Below are 18539 nucleotides of genomic sequence, written 5' to 3' on the forward strand. Positions count from 1 at the left end.
TCTTGGTTTTCTTCACCTTTCCACAAAGGTGAGAGCACAAAAGATTAATCTGGGAAGCCCATCTCATCATTCTCTCCTGTACTTGAGCAACAAGGTCTCTTCAGCTTAGAAGGGTGTAGGAGCTTCTGTTCTTACAAATAAGTCCATCAGATTTAAACCAAAGTTGTTCCTAAGTAACTGAGTTGAAAGAATTATCCTGGTTTTTAATGACTATTATTTGGGTTGCTGCAAGATAAACTATGAGTGATAACATATAACAAATAAAGAGGAATCAAAGGTAATTCAGGTTGCTGTAGTCTTCCTTTCTTCATTCCCACCTACCTTCCTGTGGAGAAACACAGAGCAGCTGGTTATTCTTCTTTTCCTACGCTATCAGTTCTTTCCTGTTTAGTAAAAATAATAATAAAAAAATCATAGAATCATAGAATTGTTAAGGTTCGAAAAGACCTTTAAGATCATCGAGTCCAACCGCTAACCTATCACTGCCAAGTCCACCACTAAACCATATCCTCAAGCACCACATATACCCTTCTTTTAAACACCTCCACGAATGAAGACTCCAGCACCATTCTGGGCAGCCTGTTCCAATGCCTCACAACCCTTTCGGTGAAGAAGTTTTTCCTAATGTCCAACCTAAACTTCCCCTGGCGCAGCTTGAGGCCACTTCCTCTCATCCTATCACTTGTTACTAGGGAGAAGAGACCAACCCCCGCCTCGCTACAACCTCTTTTCATGTAGCTGTAGAGAGCAGTAAGGTCTCCCCTCAGCCTCCTCTTCTCCAGGCTAAACAACGCCAGATCCCTCAGCCACTGCTCATAAGACTTGTTCTCCAGACCCTTCACCAACTTTGTTGCCCTTCTCTGGACACGCTCCAGCACCTCAATGTCCTTCTTGTGATTAGGGGCCCAAAACTGAACACAGTACTTGAGGTGCTGCCTCACCAGTGCCGAGTACAGGGGCACGATCACCTCCCTGCTCCTGCTGGCCACACTATTCGTGATGCAAGCCAGGATGCTGTTGGCCTTCTTGGCCACGTGAGCACACCGCTGGCTCACGTTCAGCCGGCTGTCAAACAACCCCCCCAGGGCCTTTTCCTCCAGGCAGCTCTCCAGCCACTCCTCCCCAAGCCTGTAGCGTTGCATGGGGATGTTGTGACCCAAGTGCAGGACCCGGCACTTGGCCTTGTTGAATCTCATACCATTGGCCCAATGATCCAGCCTGTCCAGGTCCCTCTGTAGGGCCTTCCTGCCCTCCAGCAGACCGACACTTCCACCCAGCTTGGTATCGTCTGCAAACCTACTGAGGGTGCACTCAATCCTGTCATCCAGATCATCAGTGAAGATATCGAACAGGACCGGCCCCAACACTGAGCCCTGGGGAACACCACTCATGACCGGCCGCCAGCTGGATTTGACGCCATTCACCACCACTCTCTGGGCTCAGCCGTCCAGCCAGTTTTTAACCCAGCGCAGAGTGCACCTGTCCAAGCCGTGAGCAGCCAGCTTCTCCAGGAGAATGCTGTGGGAGACAGTGTCAAAGGCCTTACTAAAGTCCAAGTAGACAACGCCCACAGCCTTCCCCTCATCCACTAAGCAGGTCACCTTATCATAGAAGGAGACCAGGTTAGTGAGGCAGGACCTCCCTTTCATAAACCCCTGTTGGCTGAGCCCAATCCCCTGGGTGTCCCACATGTGCTGTGTAATGGCATTCAAGATGATCTGCTCCATGGCCTTTCCCAGCACTGAGGTCAGGCTGACAGGCCTGTAGTTCTCCGGATCCTCCTTCAGACCCTTCTTGTAGTGGGGCATCACATTCGCTAACTAAGTAATTAGATTGTAATATAAATATTACTGGTGAGCAACTGATTTTCACACTTCTCTCCAGCAGGTGAAACCACAATGCAGGTAACCAACACAGTAGGAGTTGGACCAGACTAATTGAGTTTTTGCAAGTAATTTGACTTTACTACAGCACAAAACCTTTGATTCTTTAACAAAAATTTCAGATTATTTCTAGACACGTATGTCACTGTGAAGGTTTTAAGTTATGGTGACTGAACATAATCAGTTACCTTTAAAGCCCAAATGAATATTTCTCGAAAAAAACATGATACTGTTTGTCCTTCAACTTCCCTGAGGTCTTAGGTACAATTAAGCTTTTGTGCAGAGACATCATGTTAGGATTTATCTCACCTTAGGTGTTTATAGGATAGACGTTTACTGCTGGGCTCTCTAGACTCACCTTGGACCAGTCATTAATGGAGAGAAATGAGCAATTCTAGAGCGTGATTCATCTGACCCTACCTTTGACATCCATGTGAGAAGACTCATCTCTCTCCAATGCTCGTTCCTCTTCTATTATAACTGCCCTGAGGTGATAAATTTACTTCATTGACTTTGCAAATGCAGTCAAGCACAGAAAAGAACAAAAACATACCTCAAAAAATTAATAGGTTAAATTTCTTGACAAATCTGACAAATTTTATAAGAAATGTTATTAGCACGCACAACCATAAACATCAAACCTTCAAGTTCCATCTTCCTCCCATACCAATAGTCGACATTCCAGCATGTTATTCATAATTGCTGTTAAGTGACAGAGCTGATGATAGCTCTACAGATTTCACCTCGTAGGAAGATGAACCTGGAAAACTTTGGTGGCAAGAGCTGCCAGGGCTTGAACGTATCCTGGCAATAACACGTAACTGCTGTGCCAAACTGCGGGCTGTGAGGACTTCAGGGAGCCAAGCAAACATCCTGTGGTGCCTTAGACTGCTTGATGAGGAGTCCATTTCAAAAGGAAGCTTTCTCCAGGGCCTTTGCTTCCCAGAGGAGTGTGGCCATATCCTGAGATGACAGAGCAGTAGAAAGAAGCTATTTTGCTTCTTTGGCCAGAAGTGTTGTAAGTAACCACAATAAAAATAATCTTTGGGACGGGACACATTCACCCTTGGTGGAATATGTGAGTTTTTCCTATTTACTAAGACACAAAATCTGGTAATTGTGGTACTTACAGTTGTGTAACAGAAGCAGGGAGGTGGGTTTGGTGTTGTGAACCAGGGCGATGCTTAAGAGGTTAGAGATAGAAATGTAGCAGCAAGTTCGGTGAAAGACTCCAACCAGGTGAAGCGAATGTCAGGTTGAATCCTGCGTGCCCTCAGAGGCACGCCAAGCAGAGGCTGTCTCTTGCTAGATTTAGCAGTGGTTCCTTTGGCTGAAGCCAAGTAGACATGGGAGGGCTTTCTGTTAGGTTGGCAGATGGTGGTGGGATGGCTTGTAAAGGGGAGCTGCTGACTGGGAGTAGAAACACAGCCCAGAGCAGCGAGGCTGGATGTCCTGCAACGTGACCAGACCATGTGTCCCACCGCAGTGAGCACACTTACCACATTCACTGCTACAAGCGCATCATATCCCAAACATACCCTACTTGACATACTCAGAATACACCTCAGCCTGTACTAAAACACAACCGTAAGGCATTGGGTCACATAATCCTCCTTGCTGCCAATCAGCCCTTGCTGCTGAGATAAGCATAAGGAGGTCCAGTTTATGGCTCCTGGTGAAGCTTAGATATTACGTTATCCCAGCCCCTGCAGCTGTAGGGACATGGGGGGAACTGGAGGAACCCCAGAGCTTGCCATAGCACCATTTGCTTGGCCTACCTGAGAGACAAAACACAGCCAGCAATACGGAGCTGCCTGGGTCAGCAGCGGGCTTGTGGCAGAGCATGGCTGGGAACCTATGGGTGAGACCCTAAAAGCTCTCTCAGCAAAAGGTGGGCCAGCATGGATGGATGGATGAGTGCATGGACAGATGGATGGATAAGTAGGTAGATGGAAGATTTTGGTGGCTGTATGGCCAAGTTAAAATCAGTTTTGTGGGCTTTATGTGTGCAACTGTGTTAGACCCAGGGGCTTCCCTGCCTGGCTCCGGCCTCAGCCCCCCCTACTTTCCTTGTGAGAGTACCAAGCCACTGGGGGAGGGCACAGTTACAGTGAAGAGGACAGCTTGCTGTGGGTTTGCTTTGGCTTCTTAGGAGGCCTTAAGTTGTACATATCTAGTGGGTGTGCTGGGGAGCCTGCAAAGGGAGAAGGATCATGAGGCACACACCTGGGGGTGCAGGGCATGGGGACAAAGTCCTTGCCCTCATGAATTTTAATTTTTTATTCAAAGCAAGCCACCATGACAGGGGAAGGAAGGAGGCCAGGCCAGGCCAGGCACATGTGGCCTGGAAATGGAGAGTCAGAGCCCAATTACCAGTTAATTAAGGTGCTTTAAGGCACACAGCACACCCACAATACAGCTGCTAAAACTAACACAGCTTTTGTTGCCATTTTCCTGTTATTTCACTTAAGCTGTTTTGGGGGTGGGGTTTTTTTTTTGTACCTTTGGTATAAAACAAAGCTTCTGCACGTGAGTAAACTTACAGCTGTTTCCCCCCAGCATGCCTCTCAAATCCCACAACACATCACTATCAGTCCCAGAGGTGTATTATATACTCCTCCTCTGAGTGAGATACTGCTATCATGTTTCTGCACATCTGGATAAAGCAAACAAGTGATAGGGGCTGGATCCATGCTGCAAAGGCATTAACCTTATGTTCCACATCGCTGCCTGGCTGCTCAACCAGATAACTCTGCATGTCCCAGAGCCTCAACCTGCACCACTGGGAAGGTGATAGCACCCAGCGCCCTTGCTGGGGGTGCTGCATGGGTGATCTCCAGAGCCAGTTTGCCAGGCTGTCTCTGAGCTGCTGGCTGGCAGGGCTCTCCTGCAGCATTTATAACTGCCACCAGGAACCGCTTTTCAGGAATAAACAGCCCCAGAGGCCATTTCAGCAGCAATCGGTTTATTCCCAATGTACCTAATTGGACCGAAGGCTGGAGGCCCATCTCCTCCCCACACTGGTGGTCAGTGCTTCCCTGCCTCAGAGATGCTCAAGAAGCAGTCAGAAACAGCCTCGTGCATGTCTAACACACAAACAGTGGGGAACAGCCCATTTGTGCTGATTTTTACCTAAGGAAACGCAGAGGCATAGGGAAGAGAAAGGGGCTTGTGTGGCTTGGGAAACCCCCACAGCTGTGTAAAAACATCCTCCCTGATACCACGCACTCTTACCGCTCCATGTCCTTGGTGGTAGAAAAAAGACACTGCATGGTTTTGTTTGGTCCTCTGCTCCAACGGGACATTTCTCAGGGCTATCTCTGATCTCATGTGGGATTTCAGGTGCAGGTGCTCAACGGGCAAATAGAACAGGGCCTCAAGCAGACCTGTAGCTGGTGGCCAGGGTCCCACTGCAGCAACACAACACCCAGGGGTGGCTCCCCATTCTCTATATGCAGCTCCAAGAGCACTGGACGCTTCTGAGCACGTTAGCATTAGTCAGTGAGGTGGAACAGCACGCAAATAAAATCCAAGGACATGCATGGCACACAAAGATATTCCTATTTATCAATGAAAACAGGAACGAGTGGTGTTTGCCCGTGCCGGACTGGGAGCTGGAAAAGATGGAGGCACCATCTGCACTGCGGTGTCAGTAACTCAACAGCAATACAGTTTAGGAAAAAACTGACATAAGTTTTAGATTTTATTCATTCGTACATTATTTACAACAGTTGCTTTCATATTACAATTCTCTTTCATCTTTTCAGTTTTCACTTATAAAAAATTAACCAAATAAACCTTATATAACCAAATTTATCACAGCAGGTCTGGTTAATTTTCACAGTTACAGCGGCCATCAGGAACAGAACTTAAGTACCTACAAGTCATCCATCTAGAGCACCTTGCCCAACCCTGCCCGAGGACACCTTGCTGTCCCTCGAGAGCTGGCCGGCTCCTGGGGCTCTGCCAACAGAAGATGGAGAGACCATGCCGCATCGGGATAACGCTGTGTAGGCTGGAGCTCAAATGCTTAAAGCACACCAAGGGCTAACTCGCGCACATCTTAACACGTCCTGCCTTGCTAGAGGAACTGGTTTGCATGGATATGCCTTGACAGTATGCAAACAGCTTTCCAACAGAGCTGACCGCTGCTTCCCTCCATCAGAAAATTATATTAGTTTATTCTATTCTCTGCTACTGTTGAGCCCCAGTAGCGCGGTAGCAGAGTACACTGGGGTACAAGACCGCGGCAATGAGCATTTACCTTCCTGTGTGTGTCTCTGACAGCTCCTCCTTGTGTCTGTCTCTCCCACCAGGAACAGTATTTGCAATAACTCACCCTTAAAACTACAGTGAAAAACCTGCGTTGCATAAGGACTTGCAGTGCCGAGGAACGATTCAGGTGGAGCTATCCTGCATGGGCAAGCTCTCTGCCAAGATGAAGTCCAGTCCCAGAGACCGATGGCCTTTCCTAGTACTTAATCCTGCTCCCCAGGTGCAATAGCAGCACTGATGCCAGTGTGTTCCTAACGGTATCATCTTCATTATCTACCTCCCTGTGCTCTCCCCTTCGTGCTCATTTACTTTACAGTGGTAATTATTGCTGTTTTAAAATACGTTCGTATTTCTTTGAGGACTTGTAGCCACTTCCCGTTACAGAGTACAGTACATACTATGCTGAACATAGAAAACACAAGACTCATTTCACGTCGGTCTTGTACAATGGTGAAGAGATGCAGAGTAAGAGGCTGTTCAGGGGGATCTGAGTTTCTGTTTAGGCATGAGTTTAGCCAGTAACCCATGAACTAAAAAGCCACTGCCGTAGACATGAGCAGTTCTGGTAAGCAATTTAGCCCCAGTATTTTTTTTTAACTGACATTGGATGCTTTCCAAATGCATACCACACATCTGCTTAATACTACCCAAAAAAATTATGTTTTTTTTCCTTTACTGCATTTGTCTCAAGAAGACTTTTGCTTTAATAAAATAACACAAGCACACAAACTGCTTAAAGCTAACAGCCCAGCACAATCATAAGTACAATTCACAAAGCAACGGATGCTTTGTTAAACCTAGTTATATTTTGAAAAAAAAGCAAATATACATATTACAAGTCAAAAGGACTAAGCTTTGCAGGAAAAGAAATTGAAAACAACCGTAACTATATGTTCATTATGCTTACATAGCAGTAGCTGCTTCTGCATTCAAACGCGTTACTTGTAAATAAATTTACAGTTGCATTATATATTTGTTATGCTCTTTGTCTCAGTAAGTCCATCTTCTACTATTTAGATGTTAAAAGCATATTCTCTCCCGCAGCTGACCAATCTGTGATACAAAGACAGCACTGAACAGTGATTTTAAACAGTGATCAAACTCCAAACGGTGACTTAGAGCTTGTTGTTTTAAATGATACTGTTTTAACTAAATCCTCTGTTGTTCAAATTATTCACTTATTGTATTTTCAATGAAAGGTACTCCAAATGACCACTCAGGTAGCAGTTTTTCAGTGGGAGATAAGCATAATCTCTGTTGATAGTTACTATCACTGAGGGATGCAAGAGCACACCTTTTTTTTTTTCCTCAAGACTCTGTGTGGATCTATTTTGAGGGAGAAAAAAGAGAGATAAAAATATGCTTTTGCATGTTAAAGCTTATTTAACAGTTTGCATCCCTTCATTTTCTTTATGTGGTACAGGATATTCCACTGCAAGACTCCAGTTAGTGTAGAATTAAAAAGCCTTTATTAAGCTTTAAATAGAGTGCATACCAACAGCATCATACTAGCGCTAATAAAACACAGGCTCCCAGCACACCAAAAATGAGATCGTTAATTCAGAGGTAACCAGAGCTGGTTCCTGCCCTTGAGTGTTTGGTAATTCGGAAATCCCTGCAGTCAGTCTCTATCCTTTTGCACCTCAGCCAGCAAATCTGGCAAATTAGAAGGCAACAGACCTGCATCGCAGACAGATACGGTTCAGTGAGCAACGGGCAGCAGCAAGGATCGTGACAGGGTTTTGTAAAGCCACAGTTCCCTTGGGTTTCTGACCATGGAATTTTCTGTTCTCACCCTCCAGGGCCTTATGCTGCTCTCCCCAGTGCCGAGGTCCAGTTTGCTACAGCAGGGAAGGGATCAACCCCAGGCACTGGGCACTTTCTGCTCCTGCTGCAGGCGTGCAGCACTGGGACCCCAACGGTCACATCTGACCTTCAACAGCCACCTGCCAACCCTAAGTTCTGCTTCTCCCACACAGAGACTATTACATTCAGATGTCACAACAAATTATCACCCCCATTTCATGTGGGGATGAACACAGGGCAAACGACTGTTCAGGTCCCAGCCCCAGGGACAGATGTCCCCAGGATCGTTTACCCCCTGCATCCACTGAAGGGTGATGCTGAAATGAGTCAAGATGCAGAGCTGGCCCTCGGGATTTTAAGGCTTTAGATGCATTCATCCAGCACATAGCAGAAGAGGAATGTCTTTTGCCCTGCCAGCTGTGACGCTGGCTTTGGGTGCGCAACTCCCTCTGCAGCATCGCAAGCACTGGTCCTGCCACCCCCATTGCACACTGTCTGCAATGACCAACCAGCTCAACCCCGCAGCACTATCACACCTCAGACCCAAAGGGCAGGGAGCATCCTTACAGTCTCCTTATAATACTGTTAAACTCATCTTGCTTCAGACAAGCATCATTTAAAACAAGCCTGCTTCTCCTTGACAGGGTTGACTATACCACCAGCTATCTCCTTCCACAACAGCCAGCCTGAAAAGCCCCACAGCCAAGGTACCCGGTGGCTGTGCATCTCTCCTCCCCAAGCAGGCTGCATCCTGCAGTAGCCCCGACCTCCCTGGCTGCTCCCCAAGCCATACGTGCTGCAGAGTTGGGAGTGGACAGACTGTGCAAGCAAGAGCCCAGCTCCTGATGCTCAGTCTTGTGCAGGGGTACAGCCTGCAGCACACTCCATGGAGAGGTAAAGGCTTGCTCAGAAATACCATCCCACATACCCCATGGGAACAGTGAGGTAGGGGAAAAGAACTGCTTTCAGCTGATGGCAGTGTTCTAAACTTTTCTACGGTGAGAAATGCTGCAAAGGGCATCTCCCAGCAGAGATGAATTACGGCTGCCATTTCTAAGCATCGTGCAGGTGCTGTCTGCTTCACAGAGGGAAAACACAGCATGATTTTACAACAAATACCAGTTCAAGGGTTTCAAGTAAGATTAGAAATCACTTTCCTTGTTGCTTTCATTGCTCAGCATTATTGGCCTGGGACCATTCAGGGGCTAAGCTTCCCACAGAGCTTATTGCCAAATATTATGTGTGCTTGAGATGCCAGTTTGCTCAGGATGCACAGGGCATTCCCACTCACTCCACAGGGAATTGCCCAGGCTGTGCCAGAGGGCTGAGGCAGCCCCAAGGCTGTGGATCTCAGCCACAGCAATGCAAAATTTCAGGTTTGTTTTTTTCTTCCTCTTTTTTAGATTTTTTTTTTTTTTAAGAGACACCTCTACATGGACATCACACCCTAACCCTGTAAGGTGCCTTCCCCAGTGAGCAAGACCTCTGCCCCAGTCCCCTCCCAGCAGAGAACACTCAAACGCTGCCCACTGCACAGGGATTAGCAGAAAAAGCCACGATGCTGAGCGCGCTGTCAGGTGGGGAAACTGCATCCTCAGTGCCACCGCACCGCACGCAGTGCAAGGGCAGTGGGCTGCAACAACCCACATGTGCAGCAAAGTAGAAGCAGGCACTTGGCACAGCTGGGGGAAGTTCCACATCTCCAACACATCCTCCACCTAAATCTGAAGCAGTCTTCCTAGCCATCACATTTACTAACTGAGGCTAAGACTCAAGAGATGCACCACTCTTCCCCACACTCTGTCTAGAAGCATCCTTGGAAGAAGAAACCACCAAAATAACTTAGGAGCACGCCCTGCCATCTCATACTGATGGGAGTCTCTGTTGGAATTAGACTTAAGAACTGGCAATAGGTCCAAACCACAAGCTGTTCTTCTCAGGACCAAATCTATAGCCATCTTGTGCTGCTCTGCACCACTCAGATGCTGAGCTGGGACGGGAGCAGTTAGGAGGTGGTGCTCAAGCCCAGAGAAAAGGGGATGGTGACGGTCCCAGTGCAGGGCTGTGCTGACCACAGCTATCTGGTGCAGAAGGAAGAAGCTCCCCAGGGCAGGGCTGCAGAACAAGAACGAGGTGTGGGATTTTACTTTTCCATGCAATACTGTTTAAATCAGTGCACCCTGAAAGAGGCACAGTGGATGGACCCACCAAAGGCCGTTCATCCTCAACACATCACCCTGTGAACTGTACCATATTCTACCAGCACCCAGGCAGCGAGGGCAAGGCAGGCCAGACCCTGGGGAGGGCAGCAGGTGAGCCAGGCATTGTCAGGAGCCCAGGGGCCATGCAGAGCAGTGGGAAGAGGCTTTCTGGCTCCAGAGCTTAGCCCAAGGTACCACAATTCTGGGAAACTTCCCATGAATGAAGATAAAACAACACTACCACTTGATGCTTTTAAGCCCAACCTTGTCTAATCCTATTCAGAGCAGCTCTGGGTGGGAAAGCAGCCGCAACGCCGGAGGTCCTGTACCCCCATCCTGCTGCTGCTACTGGGGATGCAGCTCTGGCAGCCAAGTGGGCTTCCCAGTAAAAACCAGGGCTGGGATCAGCAGTGTTTCACCCGCCAGTCCGCTCCATCTTCAGAGGAAAGCAAACCACAGCCTATTTGGCAGCCAGCCTTCAGAAACTAGCTGTCCCGGCTGGAGAGCTGGGAGCAACCAGCTGGATTTTTTCCAAAGAGCCCAGTCACAGAGCAACTGGCAAGAAGCGTTAAGGGAAGAAATTTGCTCAGCAGCTACCGGCCAAGTGGCAATGACTCAATCCCTATCGGTGCATGTCCGGCAGCCGGCATGCCCAGGGAGGAATGCAGACAGCACCCCGAAACCTGCACCTTTCCCAAGCACCTCTTTCTCAAGCAACTCAACAGGTATTACGATCAGATACTGTAATATTATCAGTTAAGTTTTACACGTTTTTAGAGAAAATACTGGTAACCTGATGGTACTTCTGCATCTGTGGGATCTGGTGGGATTTATTCCAGGTTTGGCTTTTCTGACAGGATGTGGAGTTTTATTACAAAGGCACAGGTATAAAATAAAACCAGCAACATTCTTTTAATTAAATATCCCAATAAAAAAATTAACACTCAATTTAGGCTTTACGTATTCCTCCCTTATTAAGAGACTAGTTTTGGTTTTTTTCCCCTCTGGAAAGGTTTTAGTGCAGTGATTATATAGCAACAGAAAAATAAACTAAAAAAGGCACAAACTGTTTTGTGGTTTTTTTTTTTTCTTTCAACTTTTGCTAACACTTTATATTTGTCTATTTTACTTCGGTTAATAAATCACTGAATGCAGCAAGAAAATATTCTGCCAATTTCTGTACACTATACAAAAACCCCTACCAACAGTACATTATTTCAGCTTCAGGAGAAATGTACAGCATAGAAAGACTTTTAAAAATATAGTGCCCCATACAGAAATTTTGTTAATTAAACTCACGGTCTCTTGCTACAGTGCCCTTCGCCATCCTTATTTTCCCCCCTTATTGCTGGGACACACACTGGGACTCTGCCCCTCTGGCTCCTACAGGCTGGACCGAGCCCAGCACTGAGAGCGCTACCGGGGTTGGGGCAAACGGCCCCCCCATCCCCGGCATCGGTGCCCGGTCCACAGCCCCGGCGGGGACGGGGTGACCCCCCTCCCCACCGAGCCCATTCAGCGCTGCTGGCCACGTCTCAGTGCCGAGAAAGCTTTTGGCTGGAGAGGAAAGGGCAGCTCTCGGTAGGAGTGAGACGCAGGCAGCACCCCACGCGTGGGTCCACGCTGCCTGCCCCCCGTCCGCCCCACAGCTCCTCTCCTCTCCACACGCCCCCCTTCCGGGGCGCTCCCGCTGATGCTTCCATTGTGTTTGCAAGTGCGAGCGTGGTTGACAAATGCTCTACCCTTTCATCAAGTTCATCATGATAGGTGTTGGGTTCCCCCCCCCACCCACATAATACTTCATAAAATAGTAACTATTTTTTTTCCCAGGAACTAAATTAAAGGTGTTTTCCCTTTAAATGTATTAACAGAGCTGAACCACTCCACCCACCTCAAATTAAGTGCAGCCAGAAAAGGTTGTCTTTATACTTCTGATACCACGTTTCAAAAATTAAAACCTACCGATTTTTTTTTTCCCCCAAGACGTAATTCATGCAAAGTTGCTATTTGTTTAAATAAGTTATAAAAGTTGATATTTCAGGCTAGAAGAAGCTGTAGTCTTGGTTATTCTTTAGTTGGCAGGCACTGTACATACATACCGGGTACAGACACATGCCGAATCTGCTTTGCATTGCTTTTTGCATTGTACAATTCACAAATCTGACATCATTAAAGCAGTTAATTACCTTTGATGGAAGGCTGCAGTGAGGCCATCTACATTTATCAAACAAGCAGCTGGTTAAGATAATAAGTATGCTCCCCACCCCACCCCGGCGCTCCCCAAAATGCTATTATCTGTCACACATTGCTTCTCTGAAGTGGTTAGATTTGGTGCGCACATTAATGTGCAAATGTGTTGCCATAGGAACTGCAGCCTCCATTACGCCTCAATGACACCATTCAGCAAAAGCCAAAACTAAAAATAATAACAAAAAAACCCCTTAAAAATAAAATAAAAACAAACAAACAAAACAAACCCAAAAAGGCAGCAAAGAGAAAGTCCAACGCATATGCAGAGTCTGGCCCAGGACTGCAGGTTACACGTGGCTACAGAACAGCGCAAGAGATGTTTAGGTTTGATCTTAACTTCACACTATGGTACAACGGGGCTCAGAGTTCAGCCGGTCCAAGTCTGTGCTGGCTTAGGAAGGAGGGGGGGAATGGAGCAGAGTCGTGGTTACCGGATGCACCCAGGGTCTCTCAGACATTTGGCAGAATGAGGCACATCCAAAAAAAAGTGCAACACCAGTGCCGTGGTGGCAGTGCGATGTGTTTGAGTGCGTGCACGCGCTTTCCTCTTCATGCATTGTAGCAAGCGGGTTGGGGCAGGGGTTTTTTGCTCCCCACCTTCTCTTTGAAAACTATTAACCAGTAAATAACAATAAGATGAACGTATATTCTACTTACTGGTGCATGAAATACTGAAAACTGCATTCAAGTAATATTTCTGCACTATTATGAATGCATCACTATGTTATCTTACATTTGGAAAAGGAGAAGACTATGTACACCAGAGCAGTGGTACTATTTCGCAGTTAAAGTTTCTGTGCTTTACGGAGGTACCTGGGAAGGAGAGGCTGCCGCTCCGCTCCGCCCCGCCGGGTCGCAGGACTCCCAGCGCCACCACCTACAGCATGCGAGGAAGGAGCGCTGCTCGGCCAGACGATCGAGCTGCACGCCGAGCTGCACGGAGCAAACCAAAAGATGGCATGAGGGAACAAAAACTCAACCCAAAACTGGCAAATCAACAGTGATGAGAAATAGAAGGGCAATTTATTATTTTTGAAGGGGGAGGAGAAGGGAAAAATTTTTTTTTTTTGTTTGGTTGGTTGGGTTTTTTTATTCTTCCCGCAGCTGCAGGCGGTAGCGGTGGTAGCGGAGCTGGAAAAACATTCTCTCCAGTAAGGAGCGCGTCATCCCCGGCAGGGCGTAATGTTCGACAACACCCACGTGCTTGAACCCCAAGGATTCGTAGAGCTTGTGGGCTGCCATCTTCACGGCCGTGGTTCCCAGCACGACAGAGGAGTAGTTGTTGAGCACGGCAAACTCCAGCACTTTGCGGCCCAGGGCCTTGGCGATCCCTTTGCCGCGGTAGTTGGAGTCGACGGACATGCGGCGCAGCTCCACCGTGTTGTCCTCCTCGTTGCCCCGCGCCGCCACGATCCCCACCACGTTGCCGTCCAGGACGGCGACCCAGAAGCAGGAGCCTGTGGGAGATAAAGCAGCACATGTAGCTGCCGGCCACTTTGGACTGGCAAAATGGGCAAGGCGCCCACATATCAACATGCCAATGGGAGCTGGGCTTGGGGTCAGAAATCACCTCTCTGTCACACGTAGGGACTAACATCCTCCACAGATACAGACCAAACTTTCTTTCCATCGACACTGTGAAAGGAATGTTTTCCAGAGGAAAACACACAGGGAAGTCATTGCAAACCAAAACATGAGATTCCTAGGGACAAGGTGCTATAAAATTTGGCTGCCATCGAAGACAGGTGACAATCCTCAGCTCATGGCAGCACACGATGGGTACCTTCTCACCCGCACAGAGTCACGCTCTCCTGTCCCACCCCCAACTTCACTGCAGCAAGTCTCTGATCCCTCCCAGCCCAGCACAACCCATCTTTGGCTGCTTGTTGCATCCCACTCTGAGACCCGGCAGCAGTGCAGGCAGGCCCTCATATGCTTTGCTGCCAAACTCCTCCTCTAGTAGGAGCCACACTTCCCAGAGGCTCTTGTCTCCAGGCGAACAGCTCGCCTGTGGTGCGGGGCTCATCAGCTGAGAGCCGAGTGCTCTGGGCAGACCGGCGGTCTCCAAAGCGAGTAGGGCTGACTGCATACAGAGAGCCCACGGGGGAGAGGCACAGGGTAGGACACAAAGCACCCTTAGTGACTGGGGAGGGCAGGATCTGACCCGGATGCCAGTGAGGGAAGGGAAAGGCTGAACCCCTTTCCCTGGTGCTGTGGTGAGAGGCAGGGAACCAGCTTGGAGCAGGAGCCCCTGTGCCGGGGCACAGCAGGAAGGATTGCAACAAGGGGAAGTGGTGGAGTCTCCTTAGGTCTGGGAAGCCTGTGCCTGCCACGGGCCAGACATCCAGCCATGGCCCCAACCTCTTGTTGGAACTCATAAGAATGGGTGCAATGCAAGAGCAGCCCTGGTGGCTCAGGGCTCCCACGGAAGGGGGCAATGCCACCCAGCCTGGGGCACCGGTGCGACCGCTTTCTCTCATCAAATCTCAGCACCTTCCCACCACTGCAAACTTCATGCAAAGGAACAGGGAAAACACTCAAGAGAGGTGCCATGGGAAAGCAAATCCACTGCAGAGAAATTGCTGCAAGCCCCCAGGAGCAGAGGAAGACTGTCCCTCGCCCCCAGGGACACTCTGCCCTCAGCCAGCACCCAAAGCTTGTTCGCAGCCACAATCGCAGCCTTGATAGATGAACAGGGCTGGCTGCTGCACCCTGAGGGGAGCTGGAGAGCTGTGAGAACTGCTCCACACACGCAGGGACAGCACGAGGGCCTGTCCTCCCTGCAGCATCATCCTGCCAGCCCCTTCTCCAACCTATGAGCCCCGGCTTGTTTCTGGCTTCCCCCCATGCACACCTGGAGATGGCAGTGCATCCTCCTCTTGGGGATTTCAGGAGTTCAGTGCAGGACTTGCCTAAGACTGTTTCAAACAGAAAACCCAAACTGGGCAGCAAGATGAGAAACTAGGATCACAAAAGCCAGCAAAGCACAAAAATGCCATATGCGCCCCCCAGAAAGAGCATCTCCTGTGCACAGCCAAGATCAGGCTCACTCACCCCTTTTTCCCCCACACAGTTTGGTGTGCTCACGGCCGGACGCCCCTTGCTTTGGAGCTGCTGCTCCTCCTCTGCTGGTGTGTGCCAGGTGAGAACATCTTGTGAGCTGGAAACACGGTGCTCAGGCAACTCAGGCCAAAACAATGTAGAGTGTCAGTGAGGAAAACCAGCCCCTCATTAATGGTGCCCCGGCACCAGTCAGCTGGCAGTGCTGCTCCAGGAATGAGGATGCAGCTTAATGAACAGGCTGTCTTTTCTGTGGGTGCAGCGGGTCAGCACTGCCACTCTTCAATGGGGCTGAAGGCTTGGTAGGACAGATGCTGTCTTCAAGAGACCAAACCAAAACCCATCTAATCAAAGCCCAGCAGCCTGAAAGGCACCCAGTCAGGCTCAGGGCAAGCACCCCAGGGTCCCAAACGCAGAGCCCCAGTTATGAAGCTCAAATAAAACTGGACCTTGCTGGAGAGAGGTACTTATAACATCCCATCCCACTGCTCGTAACAGCCAAACGTGTAAGCTGATGCAGTTGGAAACAGCTGTAGCTCTGGAGTATTGCAGCATCACTTGGCCCCACCAGCCCAGGGACGTAAAAAAAAACAAACCCCAAACGAAATTCAAGTAACGAATTACTCAGGTTTTAACTAAAGATCTTCACAAAAAATCCAGGTGAAGCAGAAGTGTCTTGAATGGAACTGAAAAGACCAATGTTGTCAACATGGGACAACTGTGTCCTTAGCTTGGATATTGCTTAATTAACACCCAGGAAAGCCACTATCCAATTATGGCAGCTAACAAGGGGCACTGACGGGTGTCTCACCAAGAAGGACCTTCAGCACTCAGGAGGAACATAGCTTCACCCAGAGGAAGAGGATCCCACCACAAGAGAAACCCCTGGGGCGCTGCAACCTGCTGCAGGTGGTGGCCTTCTTCCCCAGCACTAAGCAGAAGGAAACCTGCCTTGGGCAGCAGCTCCATCTTTAGCATCAACCCTGCCAACTGCCCTGACCCAAGCACATGGCACATCTCCATAGGGACCAGCATTAAACAGCACAGGTGGGTGCTGAGGGGCACATGGCACCGCTCCCCCTGCAAAACAGCAGGGGAAAGATGAATAAGGCAACTCGTAGTCCTCCTTTACTGGAGGAGAGCAAGCACGGGGTGGCAGGAGGTGCCTCACTGGCTGCTGCCTGCAGGACAAATGCACATTGCAACTCAGAGACGCCATTGGAAAGAGGCAGCAGAGGTCTTCTGCACTTCCCCGCAGCACAGCCCAGCTGCTGAGGAAAAGCCAGTTACAAGCAAAGCACGAGGAACCAGCCCAGGTTCAACCCAGCACACTGGGCTCATCCCCGCCTCTGACTCACACGCAGCTCCAGCGATGTTCCCACTGCGAGCAAGTCATTATGCTGCCACTATCTAGGTCAACAGCTAATTCTTAAAACACCAGGACCCATCTTGACCCATTTATCACGAGCAGTTAAGACGTCTCTCCTCCGCTGCTGTGTTGACAGTGTGACTTGTTCCCCTTCATTCACCTGGATCTCAAAATATAATTTATTCAGACATGACCCCAGATGAACACCTGCAAGCGTTGAAACCCAGCAGCCACTTTCCCTCCCAATACAAATAAGCAGGGCTGAGAGCTCACCACACTCTGCTCCACAGCCTTGTTTTTACACCACTCATCACATGGTTTAAACCATTCGCCCAACGCACCCCGCCCAGCCCATCCATCACGCCTCTGGCTGCACAGCAAGCACACCACAAAGTCAGGGCTGCGGTGATCCTCAGCCCTACATGCACAGCCACCAAGTTCAGCTCTGGTGGCATAGCCCAAAAAGGGGATTCATAAGTCCCCCACCTACATCCAAGGGGCAGAGATGAGAAAACTCCTGGGGATGCTCCACTGGGGGCACACAGTGCCATCCCCTGGCACCCACTTGGACCTGAGGCAGCCCCAAAAAATGCCACAAAGCAGTCAGAGCCTGGTGCCCACTGTGCTGCAGCCAGTGGCATGGCCACCACATCCCCGTCACCCAGCCCCATGTGTGGTGACTCCTCCCAGAGCTGATTCTTCAGCCAGACTGGCCCGTCTTCCTCAAATCAGAGATACCAACCTAGGTTCATCTCAGCTCAAGGTTACATGATTACTTCCCTGATTGCTTCCTGCTTTTATTCCTGATTTTCCCTTCTTCACAAGCACCTCTCTGTGCTCACCAAGCCTGAGAGGCTGCTAAATCTCAACCAGTAACACACTTCCCACCTTTGTAAAACAGCACGTCTCCAGTATTTTTAGGTCTTCTGCCTGTTTAAAACCCAAATCTGGACATGCCCACCACAGCAGAGCCCACACGGCCCTTCGTGCCCCCGGCCCCTCTGACCGCCCTCCGGGACAGAGGCCATACCCTCACACCCCGCCATCCCAGCAGGGACCGGCCTGGTTGCAAACAGCATGACAGCAAACCTGCACTCCTTGTTAGTTTTTACTTACAACTTTAAAGCTTAATTATAATGATTTTGAGTTCAACGTGAAAAGAAATAGTACCTGGCACGCCTCCCAGTGTGTGTGCACACCACGCTTAGAATTAGCGGCAGACAGGACACATCTGCTCAAACAATGGCTCTCATTTACACCAGTGCCATCAATCCCCAAGACTTTTACCTGCGCCCACCCCGTGTTTGTGCCTGCTCTGAGGACCACCAGTGGCCAGATCCTTCAGCCCGCTAAAAACATTGCAAGTTTTCAAAGGTGGCTACGAGCCCAGGAACAGCTTTTACCCATGAGGTTGTCAAATCCCTCCTCCAGGGAGCTGCATCCCATTTGGATGGGGATGTGCCACCAAGAGCAGTTCTGGGGTCCCACCACATACTTCTGACCTTGGGCTGAGACCTCCTCTCCTCTGGGCAAACCCTCTGGTTTCAGAGCAGGAGCACTAAAGGTCTTCAGTTTGCTTTTTACCTAAACTCAATATGTTTTCAGCAATCCTAGCCAGCTGCAGCTCCTCACCATATGCACTCTTCCAGCAGCACTTACTCTGGAGTGGGGTGGAAGAACCTGGGAAAAACACCC

At 49.3% G+C, this 18539-nt stretch overlaps 1 protein-coding gene across 1 annotated transcript in view; it reads right to left on the reverse strand.

Annotated features, from left to right (window-relative positions):
- Positions 1-5573: 5573 nt before the first annotated feature.
- The window catches only part of NAT8L (N-acetyltransferase 8 like), a 36688-nt gene continuing 23722 nt past the window's right edge, over positions 5574-18539 (reverse strand). Inside the window, exon 3 of the mRNA XM_075092048.1 lies at positions 5574-13872. Coding sequence (XP_074948149.1) covers positions 13505-13872 — 368 coding nt within the window. The 3' untranslated portion in view covers positions 5574-13504. The remainder of the gene's footprint in view (positions 13873-18539) is intronic.

Source organism: Phalacrocorax aristotelis, chromosome 4 (assembly GCF_949628215.1).
Source record: "Phalacrocorax aristotelis chromosome 4, bGulAri2.1, whole genome shotgun sequence".
Taxonomy (NCBI): domain Eukaryota; kingdom Metazoa; phylum Chordata; class Aves; order Suliformes; family Phalacrocoracidae; genus Phalacrocorax; species Phalacrocorax aristotelis.